This window comes from Aquarana catesbeiana, linkage group LG11, assembly GCF_042186555.1.
Source record: "Aquarana catesbeiana isolate 2022-GZ linkage group LG11, ASM4218655v1, whole genome shotgun sequence".
NCBI classification, from domain to species: Eukaryota; Metazoa; Chordata; class Amphibia; order Anura; family Ranidae; genus Aquarana; species Aquarana catesbeiana.
The window spans coordinates 275,113,162-275,127,116 of NC_133334.1; the positions used below are offsets into that span (position 1 = coordinate 275,113,162).

The 13,955-nt window shown below is 43.6% G+C and overlaps 1 protein-coding gene across 2 annotated transcripts in view; it reads right to left on the bottom strand.

Moving 5' to 3' along the window:
* Positions 1 to 13,955, bottom strand: part of PMFBP1 (polyamine modulated factor 1 binding protein 1) — a 75,865-nt gene that overhangs the window by 54,357 nt on the left and 7,553 nt on the right. For both annotated transcript variants that reach the window (XM_073605865.1, XM_073605864.1), the window contains exons 3-10: positions 12,125 to 12,189; positions 9,277 to 9,397; positions 6,784 to 6,927; positions 5,968 to 6,048; positions 4,819 to 4,902; positions 3,780 to 3,926; positions 1,309 to 1,392; positions 1,024 to 1,203 (exon numbers count right to left, since the gene is read on the bottom strand). In XM_073605865.1, the coding sequence (XP_073461966.1) occupies positions 1,024 to 1,203; positions 1,309 to 1,392; positions 3,780 to 3,926; positions 4,819 to 4,902; positions 5,968 to 6,048; positions 6,784 to 6,927; positions 9,277 to 9,397; positions 12,125 to 12,189 (906 nt within the window). The remainder of the gene's footprint in view (positions 1 to 1,023; positions 1,204 to 1,308; positions 1,393 to 3,779; positions 3,927 to 4,818; positions 4,903 to 5,967; positions 6,049 to 6,783; positions 6,928 to 9,276; positions 9,398 to 12,124; positions 12,190 to 13,955) is intronic.

The following is a 13,955-nucleotide window of genomic DNA, read 5'->3' on the forward strand; positions in this document are numbered from 1 at the left end:
CGTCCTTGGTGTCATATGATGTTGATCGGCTTTTCCTCACTCGCATCTGACAAACGCGAGTAGAGGAGAGCCGATCAGCGGCTCTCCTGACGGGGGAGCGCAGCCCCCCCACGAATGCCCACACTGGACCACCAGGGAAGCCGTCAGGACCACCAGGGAAGCCCCCAGCATGTGGATGGCCAGGTATGTACCCCATGGCCATCCACATATAAAAAAAAAAATGCCAAATACATACCAATCAGTGCCCACAAATGGGCACTGACTGGCACCATTACAGGAATAAAAAAAAAAAAGTGATGCCCAGCAATGCCACCCACCAGTGTAATCAGTACCACTCATCAGTGTCCCTCAGTGCCACCTATCAGTGTCCATCAGTGCCCATCCGTGCCACCTATCAGTGCCACCCATAAGTACCCATCAGTGCCACCTATGAGTGCCCATCAGTTACGCATACCAGTGCCACCTATCAGTGCCCATCAGTGCCGCCTATCAGAGCCCATCATCAGTGCCCATCAGTGCCACCTCATGGGTGCCCATTGGTGCCGCCTTATCAGTGCCCGTCAGTGCAGCCATATCAGTGCCCGTCATTGAAGAAGAAAACTTACTTATTTACAAAAAAATTTAAGAGAAACAAAGAAAAACTTATTATTTTTTTTATTCAAAATTTTTGGTCTTTTTTTTTTATTTGTTGCGCAAAAAATAAAAAAAATCACAGAGGTGATCAAATACCACCAAAAGAAAGCTCTATTTGTGGGAACAAAATGATACAAAAATTAGGGTACAGTGTAACACGACCGCGCAATTGTCATTCAAATTGCGATAGTGCTGAAATCTGAAAATTGGCCTGGGCAGGAAGGTGTATAAGTGCCCGGTATTGAAGTGGTTGTTAAAGATAATATTTGTCAGTATTCCTCACCAATTCCTTCCAAACCATCCACATACAGCAGCAATATATGGACCCGCCTAGCAGAAGACACCTGCAAGCAAACAATTATATCTGAATATACAGTATAATATAATCACCGTGAACATGGCGTCCTGCAGCTCTGCCCTCAGTCTGTGTATTAACATGAGATGTTCCCGTTCTGAGCTCTCTGCTCTTAGTAGCTGATCCTCTAGCTGCTCTCGGTGGTGCTGGTCCCACGACGCCTGGACAGGTTCTTCTCTCGGCATGTACAGAGATCCTTCTCTGAGTTTATCAATCTGCATAAAAACCGTGAGATCTCAGAATTGGACAGACTATCATCTATACACACAAGAAGATCTCTTACTGTGTCTGAATAGCCTAAGGTTATAGCCAACCCTTACCTCTGTCTCCAGCTCCCGCTGGCGCACTCTCAAGGCGTAGTTCTCCCCTTCCAGCTGGGACATGCGCAGGTTGCATTCAGACAACTGTAAATGGGACATGAAGAATAATGTAAAGTCGTCACATTACCCCCCGAACAGTCAATCTCTGTATCTGCGGACAATACTAAGCTAAGCAGGGCAAAAACTTCTCCGCAGGATGTGGAAGCCTTACAAGAAGATCTACACAAACGAATGGGGTGGGCAACTACATGGCCAATGAGGTTTAACCACTTAAGGACCGAGAGCCTCTTTCTGAGATTTGTTGTTTACAAGTTAACCGCTTCAAGCCCCGGGAGATTTTACCCCCCTTCCTGACCAGAGCACTTTTTGCGCTTCGGCACTGCGTCGCTTTAACTGACAATTGCGCGGTCGTGCGACGTTGCACCCAAACAAAAATTGATGTCCTTTTTTTCCCCCACAAATAGAGCTTTCTTTTGGCGGCATTTGATCACCTCTGCGGTTTTTATTTTTTGCGCTATAAACAAAAACAAAGCGACAATTTTGAAAAAACAAAAAAAAAAAAAAAAACGCATTATTTTTTACTTTTTGCTATAATAAATATCCCTCAAAAATATATAAAAAAAACTATTTTTTTCCTCAGTTTAGGCCGATATGTATTCTTCTACATATTTTTGGTAAAAAAAAAAAAAAAAAATCGCAATAAGTCTATGTTGATTGGTTTGCGCAAAAGTTATAGCGTCTACAAAATAGGGGATAGTTTTATGGAATTTCTTTTATTAGTAATGGAGGTGATCTGCGATTTTTACCGGGACTGCAACATTTTAAAGATGTTCAAAGATATAAATTTCTTACGGTAATATTTAATTGCTCCATTTGTGGCCGTTTCCATCCTGAATGTGGGCATGTGAAGCCCAATCGAGATCGCTTCCTGGAATATCTTTGGAGAGGTGCATGCTGGGTAACCAGCATGCACCTCTCGATCTCGCGAATGCGCGATTCAGCGGCGGCCGTAGTACTGTACTGCCCACAGACTCATGGGGAATGATGTGTCATCATTTCCCAGGAGCATAGGCGAGGGAGGAAGTCTCGAGGAGCTCCGCGGACCAGGAAGTGGCAGATTACAAGGACTACATAGCAACAGGGCGTTTAGGGTAAGTATAAAAAAAAAAAAAAAAATTCCTCCAAATGTTTGCTTAAAGGTTAAAAGGAGTCTTTTAAAGGAAAACATTTTTTTTTTAGGGTGGAATTACACTTTAATGCATAGGATGCATTAAGGTGAAAAAACATGAGGGTTTACAACCCCTTGAAGGTTTCTTGGGTGTCATTTGCCAACTGTATGTTATCCCAACACTTCATACGTGATGTGTGTCTGTGTTACCATGTACTTGTATGAAAAAGTATCCTGTTCTCTTTGCATTGCCTTTGTGTAAAATAACTGGTGATCCTGCCAGCCCTCCTGCTTTCCTATTTCAAACTGACAATAGAAAAAGGGGTACCCCCAAAATAAATGGGACTTTAGCGGCAACAGAGTAAAATACAATATAGTTTATTACAATATAATATACATAGATATCAATGTTCAAACCAATAAAAACAATGATGTTGATGATTTCCCATAGATATCCAGAGTGTCCGACGCGTTTCGGAACAATTTGCGTCCCTTCGTCAGGGGCATAATGTCAGGAAGGGATCATACCTGAATGGTCCCCATAAAGATTCACTGCTGGGACAATGGCAGCATGTGTATGGCAACTAAACACCACCGGCATCCAAAGGACAAAGATGTAAACACCTTTGGTCCCCTCTTATGCACACTAGTCCACCATGGTGGCACCAGCGGAAGGCACACACTTGAATGTCACACTTCTGTGTCTCCCAAGGTCTTTTCCTTAGTGTATGATCTCCGTGAAGTCCACTTTAGGTGTAAGACAGGTACTAGTGGAAGTTAGAGGAATGCAGGAGTTAGCCTCAAGTCTTCCTCCTGAGTCACTTAAGATATACTCTAAATGAGATCCAATTCCAAAGGTCAGTGTCAGACAAGACCAGTGTCTTCCAAGTTCACAATTTGGTAAGCAACATTTGTCTCCGCCGTCCGGTGCAGTGACGATATTTCAAACTGACCATGCCCGGGCAAGGAAGCACATCCATCCCAGTGTGGTTAGTTGTATTCTTTGTGCGGAAGCACAGTCTGCATGTACTCCAGCGGTCAGACTTCTGCTGACATGCCCTCCCGCACAGCTTTGACTTTAATGCTGTTTTTATGTGGTACCGCATAAAGGGATAGTGAACTGACATTTTCAGTATTGCATGCGATATTTGGGGAAATGTGTCACATGACACAAATAACACATGCAATATGCTTTAGTGCATTGAGCCCACTAAGAACTGATCTGTGATTTGTAATAGTATATTACAGGATAACCAAATAACACTGTACCTGCACTCTGTTATGGTTGGGGTGCTGAAATTACCTGCCGATGGGCCTCATCTCTTTGGGTAGATGAGGCATTCAGGTCTTTATGAAGCTGTTGTATTCTGACATGTCTCTGCTCCAGCTCCTCTTGTCTCTCCTTTAGTTCTCTCTGCAGTCTGTATAGATGCTGTTCCTGAACATCAAGCTGCAAAATAGGAGGAGAAGAGCAGTGAGGAGCCTGCAGTGGAATCAGGACGATGGGCAGAAAGAAGATAGGAACCTTCTTACTTCCGAGGAGAGGACATCTCTTACCTCCGAGGAGAGGACATCTCTTACCTCCGAGGAGAGGACATCTCTTACCTCCGAGGAGAGGACATCTCTTACCTCCGAGGAGAGGACATCTCTTACCTCCGAGGAGAGGACATCTCTTACCTCCGAGAGGAGGACATCTCTTAACTCCAGGAGGAGGACATCTCTTACCTCCAGGAGGAGGACATCTCTTACCTCCAGGAGGAGGACATCTCTTACCTCCAGGAGGAGGACATCTCTTACCTCCAGGAGGAGGACATCTCTTACCTCCAGGAGGAGGACATCTCTTACCTCCAGGAGGAGGACATCTCTTACCTCCAGGAGAGGACATCTCTTACCTCCGAGGAGAGGACATCTCTTACCTCCGAGGAGAGGACATCTCTTACCTCCGAGGAGAGGACATCTCTTACCTCCGAGGAGAGGACATCTCTTACCTCCGAGGAAAGGACATCTCTTACCTCCGAGAGGAGGACATCTCTTACCTCCGAGAGGAGGACATCTCTTACCTCCGAGAGGAGGACATCTCTTACCTCCGAGAGGAGGACATCTCTTACCTCCGAGAGGAGGACATCTCTTACCTCCGAGAGGAGGACATCTCTTACCTCCGAGAGTCCTCTTACCTCCGAGAGGAGGACATCTCTTACCTCCGAGGAGAGGACATCTCTTACCTCCAAGGAGAGGACATCTCTTACCTCCGAGAGGAGGACATCTCTTACCTCTGAAGAGAGGACATCTCTTACCTCTGAAGAGAGGACATCTCTTACCTCTGAAGAGAGGACATCTCTTACCTCTGAAGAGAGGACATCTCTGGTGTTCTGTAATGTAAGCAGTTCACTCTGAGCTTCCCTTAGCTCCGTGTTTCTATGATCCAACTAATGGAACAAACAAGAAGAGAGAGCTGGTTAAAATCCATAAATATTGGAATTCAACACATTAATTTGCAAATCGTTTGGGAGGTTAAATAATTTATATTACTGTATATTTGTACTTCAACTATACAGTGGGGAAAATAATTATTTGATCCCCTGCAGATTGTGTAAGTTTGCCCACTTACAAAGAAATGAAGGGTCTCTACATTTTTATTATAGGTGTATTTTAAATGATAGAGTCAGAATATCAACCGAAAATCCAGAAAAAAAACACATGATACAAATGTTATAAATGGAGTTGCAGTTCAGTGAGTAAAATAAGGATTTGATCCCATACCAACCAACAATAATTCTGCCCCCCACAGACTGGCTACAGTAGGTGCTCATGTGGTACACAGATTAGTCCTGTCAATGTAAGAAGGTTCTCCTAACGACAACTTGTTATGTGTATAAAAGACACCTGTCCACAGAATCTCTTTCTTCCATTCAAACCTCACCATCATGGGCAAGACCAAAGAGCTGTCAAAGAACATCAGGGACAAGATTGTAGACCTGCACAAGGCTGGAATAGGCTACAAGACCATCAGCAAGAAGCTTGGTAAGAAGACATCTGTTGGAGCGATTATTCGCAAATGGAAGAAATACGAAATAACCATCAATCGCCCTCGGTCTGGAGCTCCATGCGAGATTTCTCCTCATGGGGTGAGGATGATGATGATGAGAAAAGTGAGGGATCAGCCCAGAACTACACGGGAGGAGCTTGTGAAGGATCTCAAGGCAGTTGGAACCACAGTCTCCAAACAAACCATTGGTAACACAACACGCCTCCATGGATTAATATCCTGCAGCGCCCGCAAGGTCCCCCTCCCCAAGAAGACACATGTACAGGACCGTCTGAAGTTTGCCAATGAACATCTAAATGATTCAGAGAAGGATTGGGAGAAAGTGCTGTGGTCAGAGGAGACCAAAATCTAGCTCTTTGGCATTTGGAGAAAGAAAAATGCGGACTATGACCCTAGTATGTATTTCTGTTATGAATCACCTTTCATAAATCCTTTATATACACACCTCATCTTTCAGAAGTTCATTACTTTTGGATATTGTGGAGTGGGTATCTGTGGAAGGGGTTTCTGGAGGGTTGTTAGCAACCTGAAAAAAAAAAAAAAAGAAAGAAAATTGAATATAAATACATATCTGAGACAAACTTTAATTTATGTAGCAACTCAATATGTAATGCAGCTTTATTAACCTCCCCCACACAGCTGAAATAAGTATATATATATACACACACACACACACACACACACATACATACATACATATATACATATATATATATATATATATATATATATATATATATATATATATATATATATATATATATACATACATACATACACACACACACACACACACATATATATATATATATATATATATATATATATATATATACACATACATACATACACACACTATATTGTCAAAAGTATTAGGACGCCTGCCTTTACACACACATGAATTTAATAGCATCCCATTCTTAGTCCGTAGGGTTCAATATTGAGTTGGCCCACCCTTTGCGGCTATAACAGCTTCAACTCTTCTGGGAAGGCCGTCTGTAAGGTTTAGGAGTGCATCTATGGGAATGTTTGACCATTCTTCCAGAAGAGCATTTGTGAGGTCAGGCACTGATGTTGGACGAGAAGGCCTGGCTCACAATCTCTGCTCTAATTCATCCCAAAGGTGTTCTATCGGGTTGAGGTCAGGACTCTGTGCAGGCCAGTCAAGTTCCTCCACCCCAAACTCACTTACTTACTTGTCTTTAAGGAAAAGAGTTTAAATATTACATACTCAGATTCATAGACAGGAGGGACACACTACCTGGCTCAAGGCTTTGATTTGGTTCTCAAGATGGTGTTTCTCTTGCAGATGAATTAAAGCCTTCGAATCCTTGAGCGAAATCTCCTGATGCAGCTCTGTAATGGTGTCTTGCAGCTCTTGGAGCCGAGAGTCCTTCTCCAGGACCTGCCAAGAGAAGATATAAAGGAAATGTGACCATGTGGGGAACATGTCTCTCTTTCATCTAAAGGTGGCAAGGTGTGGTGTTCTACTCATTTTATTTGGATGCCTTCCTACGGTTGCCACCTTTTCTGCAAGCCAATCCCGAACATTCTTGTACCCATAAAATATGCTTACAATACTGAGCCACAAGTAAGTCTCTCACAGACATGTATAAACCTCAGCACAATAATTAAAAAAAATAAATAAAACTCTTCCAATACATATGATTTGTGGACTGAATGAAAAGAAACAGATTCCTCTATCCACACAAATTAGGTGGATGGAGGTATTTCCTCCCTCCTTAGGGGGAGGGGTCCAGAGGATCTGGCCATTTCTGATTAGTGCTCTGTGTGGCGAATCAACAGATCGTCCGACTCTGTGGAGGGGGCAGAGATCCCGCTGACTGGGGGGGGGTGTAGGGGGGTAGGGCTAGTAGAGTGTTCCTCCTGCCCGGGATAGTTAGCCACAGTTCAGTGTTAATAAATGTGTCCGGGTTTCATGCAGTCTGAAACCCGGACACATGGTTCAAAACCCGGACTGTCCGGGCGAATCCCGGACAGGTGGCAACCCTTTGCCTTCCTATGAGCCTGGTCCAGAGGCTTTTATCTAGAAGATCCTCAGATACTCCTCACTGGTCTGGGATTTCCAGGAACAGCCCGAGTTCAGCGCTAGGCAAAAAGAAGTCTAGACCGGTCTGCTTAGTGGACCATTACAGGGGAAGGATAGCAATTGTATTCATTAGGAGAAATGAGAAGGTTTACTGCTCCATGCACTGCATTGCAATTCATTGTTTTTTTTTTGTTTGTTTATAGCAAAAAAAAATAAAAACCTCAGGAGGTGATCAAACACCACCAAAAGAAAGCTCTATTTGGAGGGGAAAAAATTACATAAGTATTATTTGGGTACAGCGTTGCATGACCGTATCGCAAGAAACGGCCTGGTCATGAAGGGGGGGGGGGGGGGGATAAATCTTCTGGAGGGCTAATGGTTAACGGAAGAGAACAGATCCCCTTCCATTTTATTTAGCGGATGGGATTGGGCCCTGGAGGTAGGTGGGTGTAAACGAACACCAGTCCATTTATACCCACCTGTCCATAGGAATGCATGGACCTTCCAATCAGGTTCACCTGAAAAACTGAGAGCCAGACCTGATCGGATTGCCCTTGTGAAACTAAGGCCCCCTAATGCCCCATACACACAAGCGGAATTTCAGTCAGAAAAATCTTGGATGGTTTTTCCGATGGAATTCCATTCAAGCTTGGCTTGCATACACACGGTCACACAAAAGTTCTCTGAACTTTCGACCGTCAAGAACACATTGACTTACAAAACTACGACGAGCCGAGAAAATGAAGTTCAATGCTTCCGAGCATGCGTCAAATTGTTTCCGAGAATGCATGTTTTTTTGCGCATCGGAATTGCATACAAGCGAACGGAATTTCCGATAGGAACTTTTTCCGACGGAAATATAGAGAACCTGCTCTCAATCTTTTGCTGGCGGAAATTCCGGCAGCAAAAGTCCGATGGACAATACACACGGTCGGAAGTTCTGACCAAAAGCTCACATCGGACTTTTGCTGGCGGAATTTCCGCTCGTGTGTACGGGGCATTAGTCTGTGTCCTCAAGGAGCTTACAATTTAACATCCCTACCTCACATGTATACATACACATGCTAGGAAGCCGATTTAGACAGTAATCCATTCCCTTTTAGTTAGTCTTTGGAAAGTGGGAGGAAAACCCGGAGAACCAGGAGGAAGCCTACAGAATCCCAATACTGTTCAGTTATCAGAGATACACCTTGACTACAACAGACACATGTACATGACCAGGGGCGTTGCTAGGGGGTGGCTTTTGGGGCTATAGCCCAGAATCTGGGGCCCATAGCCCCGAGTCTCTGCAGGGGTCCCCAAGGGGAGGGGAGGCTCTCTGGGGACCCTGATGTAAGTGGGGGGCTCTCTGGAGACCCTGATTTAAGGTGGAGGCTCTATGGGGACCCTGATTTAAGGGGGAGGCTCTCTGGGGACCCTAATGTAAGGGGGGCTCTCTGGGAACTCTGATGCAAGTGGGGGGGGGGCTCTCTGGGGACTCTGATGTAAGGGGGGGGGCTTTCTGGGGATATATATTACACACACACGTATATTACTGTATATACATCTGTATGCCCGCCCAAGCGTATGACTTTCTTTACTATGCTGCTATGGGCTCTAGCCCCAGATCTTTTGTAGACCTAGCAACGCCCCTGTACATGACAATATAAGAGAAGCTGTTGGTAGTAACCAGAGTTCCACCTCTGGCCGTATGCACAACCTTACCTCGATGCGGCTCAGTTCCTGGCTGTGGATGGCGTCTCTCAATTGACTGTGCAGCTGTTGTACAAGAAGTTCTTTATTCATCACCAGTTCCCGAAGCTCCTCCAACTCCTGTACGACTCCTCTGAACAGAAAAAACAGGTTGGAGGTTTACACCAGGGTGCTGGGTTTACTAACACTTTTTTTTTTTTTTTAATTCTTTATTTTAAAAAGGTCAAGGAATTTCACAAAATCTCTTGCATAGGCACATAGGCAGATACAAAATGAAACAATGATACTGCGTAGCACAGTGTATACATAATAACTACTAAGCGAAAAACATATTCAGCGTGGATCCCCACCGTATCGTTTCGGATGGGTATTCCGGATTTTGGCAAACTCCCCAAACTATTTTTTTGTTTTTATTACAACAAAGCAAGGTAGCGGTCAAAGCGACCGACCCCAGAGAGAGGAAGATAAAAAATAAAGTTCAAGAGAGAGCAAGATAGAGAGAAAGAGGAGAAGAAATAAAAAGGGGGGGGGGTTAGGCAAGCCCTCGTGAGTAGATCACTCCACCGGGTGCTCCATTGGTTGGGAGGCCAACAGCGTCTGGTCTCTATAGATAAAATAAGGAGTCCAGGTCTTCCAGTATTTTTCTGTTTGCTCCTTTAAGGACATGGTAAGATTCTCCATTACCTGAATATCCGCGACTCTGGTCTTCCAATGAGAGATTGTAGGGGGGGCTCGTATTTTTCCACATAGGGGTTTTTGGTGTTACAAATTTTTTAGCAAAAGAAATTAGCCAGCCCACATCCCTAAATTTTATACTAAATCACAAGAATTGAGTTTCCTCTAATTGGGACTTTATATCGGGAGGCTATTTCAGTAAATCAGGCATAGTTATTTATCAAAAATATATTATTGTTTATTGATAGAGATAAAAAAAATATCACAATAGTGCAAAACACAATATAACGTCTTGATGTAACCTTTTACCCCTGAAGAAGAGGACTATTACGATAGATTTGAAACGCGTTGGCTTATCTCCATTGTTACATTGTTTTCAATAGAGTTTTGGTTCATATGCATTGTAATTGTTACCTTTAGTATTTGCCTTTTCTTGCATTCTGCAACTTCCGTGGTTTGCACTATTGTGATATCTTTTATCTCTATCAATAAACAATAATATATTTTTGATAAATAACTATGCCTGATTTATTGAAATAGCCTCCCGATATAAAGTCCCAATTAGAGGAAACTCAATTCTTGTGATTCAGTATTTTTTCGCAAGGCCGCAATACAGGCCCTGGCGGCCGTCAGCAGATGTCTCAGTAAAGAGTTCTTCAGTTTCTTGGTGGACATTGGGGTGTCATTCAACAAGTATGCGGCCGGCTTCCTACCAAGGGAGACTCCGGTCAGCGTTTTCAATAGTAGATTCCACCGCAGTCCAAAAACTGTTTAATTTTTGGGCATTCCCAAAAAATATGTAGAAGGGTCCCCACAGCCTCCCCGCAGCGCCAACACGTGTGTTCGGAACCTGCGGGTATATTCTAAGCAATTTGGCTGGCGTTCTTTACCATCTTGTGAGAAGTTTAGAACCTCCCTCTTGGTATCTACTAGCTAAAGAGGCCGTGTGAGCAAAGAGTATTATCCTGTCTTTCTGAGGCTGGGAGAACGTAGTTTGAAGGTCACTTTCCCCATTGTTGTAAAACAAGGTAAGCTCAGGAACCTCTACTCAGTTCGTTAACAGAGCATAAAAGTGTGAGAGTGAATGGAGGAGCTGCTCCCTGTCCAGATCTGTTCAAACGGAATGAGCTGGTGTAAGGTTTGGTGATCTGTTGACCTAAGCTGAGCATTCAGTTGCGTTCATCTGAAAAAAGTCAAGCTCGTGTTGGAATCGGGTCTCAATGTCATGACTGGATAGAAGCTTCGTGTCCGCCGCAAAATGAATGCGTCGGAAAATACAGTGGAACCTTGGATTATGAGCATAATCCGTTCCAGGAGAATGCTTGTAATCCAAAGCACTCACATATCAAAGTGAGTTTCCCCATAGAAGTCAATGGAAACAAAGATAATTTGTTCCACATTGACTTCTATTGTATGCAGTACAGCATGTGGCCAGAGGTGGGGGGGGGCACCAGAGAGACACAGAAAAACTCAGAGACTGTTCAGAGTCCCTTGGATGCACTCGGAAACCCTTGGAGAGGCTAGGAACACTCGGGAATGGAGTGTTTCTGAGTATTTCCAAGTGGCTCCGAACGGTCTCTGAGTATTTCCGAGTCTCTCCGACGCCCCCCCACCTCTGGCCACATGCTGTACTGCATACAATAGAAGTCAATGTGGAATGAGTGTCACCAGCACCCCCCCCCCACCTCTGGCCAAATACGGTACTGCACACCGCAGGGGCTTGAATCCTGTTCGTTTTGCAAGACAACACTAGCAAACCGAATCAAGATTATTATAAAATAATAGCACGTATTGCGAAACGCTCATTAACTGCGTTACTTGCAATGTGAGGTATTACTGTATTCAGTTTCCTAATGGGTTGAAATTTTAAGCCTTTCATACCTGGCAGAAACGTATACGACCCTAATATCGGGGTAAGCGTGCTCGGCTCTGGAGACAGATTAAAGATATGTTTAGCCATCTTGAAAATTGCCCTAACCAAAGGATGTAGAGTAGTCACCGTGGGGAAATTGTGAAGAGGAGACCAAAGTTATACCCGCCAGAGTGGTTCAGTAACACTTTAACTGAACAAGCTGAAGTGAGAAGCGGATTGGTTTCTATGCAGAGCTGCACCATATTCTGTGTGCTCCAGTTGTAGTAAATCCCCCCCCCCCAATGCTGTTTGCTTTCCCTGATAAGTACTTACACGGCTGATTCTGCATTCGCTGCCGGTAAGTCTGCAGGCTCGGAGTGCGGGGCCAATGCCTGGCGCTGGGAACAAAATAAAACAGAGATCGTCACATAAGTGATGACAACAGGATGAGGACGTTACACAAAATAAACAGCTCACAATACAAGACCAGCACCAAAATATGCAGCTGCGCTCGTGCCGCCTTCCTACCTGTTTGGGGATTCTTTTTCTGTCCAGTATTGGTAATAGGTCTGTGCTGGGCATTAAAAGAAATAATTGTTTGGCTGACAAACTATGAAATCATGAAGTGTCCATTACCCAGTGCACTGTTTGGATTACAAAGATGAGCAAAAGGAAGATTTTGCATGTGGAGGAGGGCGTCGCTTTCCCCGACTTTGTTCATTCCCCGTCTTAGTTGGGGTAGATGGAACACTTTGGTGGGGGTGGGTCAGCCACGCCTCTTGACCCTTGACCTCTGGGGACGTGCCTTCTGACCCTTGACCTTTGGAGCGGGTCCCTATTCCAATCCCTGTGTCCTAACCTTGCTCTTCAAGGGAAAACCCTAACCCTAACTTCTAACCCTAAATAAATAAATAAATAAATAAATAAATAAATAAATAAAAAAATTTGCAATGATGGGCTCAGAACCTTATTCCTCTGCCAAGGTGGGTATGGCGCCCCCCACTATAAGAGCGGAGGAGGGGCAGCAGAGGGTTAATAAACTCGCACAGTTGGCAGCAAATGTCTCTAGTGGTTAATCATCCTACACTTGTATGGCTTTGTGTAGATCTTATTTATATCTCATTTACATTTATCTTTTTTTTAGTTATTTTGCTTTTTTTTTTTTACACTGTCCTTTTAAAAAAAAAATGTTTTGGGTCACTTTTATTCCTATTACAAGGAATGTGAACATCCCTTGTAATAGAAAAAAAAGCATGACCGGACCTCTTTAATGTGAGATCTGGGGTCAAAAAGACCTCACATCTCATATTCACACTAAAATGCAAGTAAAAAAATAAAATGAAATGTCATTTATTTATTTATTTTACAAAAAAAAAAAAAAATTCCCCTTTAAGAGCAAAGTCCCAACAAAATGTGAAAAAATAAAGTGTAGCGCTAAATATGAAAAATGAAACAACAGTGGACTGAAATAATACTATATGAAACATTTAAAACATAGAATGCAAACCTGCAAGGTGCAAATCCAATATGCGTATAGCAATTGCTCCCCACATTGCTTTTAATACTTTTTAACTTGTGATCACCAAGTATATTTTGTACCCATCTATTATTGATGTAGTGTACTTTTTAAGAATAAATCTCCCTGTTTTTGACCTGCACCATATGGAGCCTCTCCATTTTTTCTTATCCATATTCCGGTTTGACTGAGCCTACTCCCCCACCTACCACCAGCCTTCAGACGGCTCCCCTATTGAGTGGTAGTTCCACCTTCCCCCAGAAAGGGGTATTCAAATCTTGGACCTTTGTAGTCCAGACTGCAGAGGAGTGGACCTATCCCGCTCGGAGTGACCACTTTCCAGCCAACTCTCCATCCTGAGGCGTTCGGCCCATATGAGCTTGACTAATCCACTGCCTTTGGTAAGTGGGTCCACCCTATCTGGTAAGAGTACCCATCTACATCTTTCTGATAGAAGGCCTTCCTGTTCCAACAGTCTCACAGCTAGATTTATGTTGTCACATCATCACCACCTCTATTGAAGACTCACAAGTCACATGTTTGATGGACACACTTCTTTGGAAGTTTATTTTGTTTACCTTTATTGGAACTTTATCTTTACCAATTTCCATTTTTCTATACGCATATTGGATTTGCACCTTGCATGTT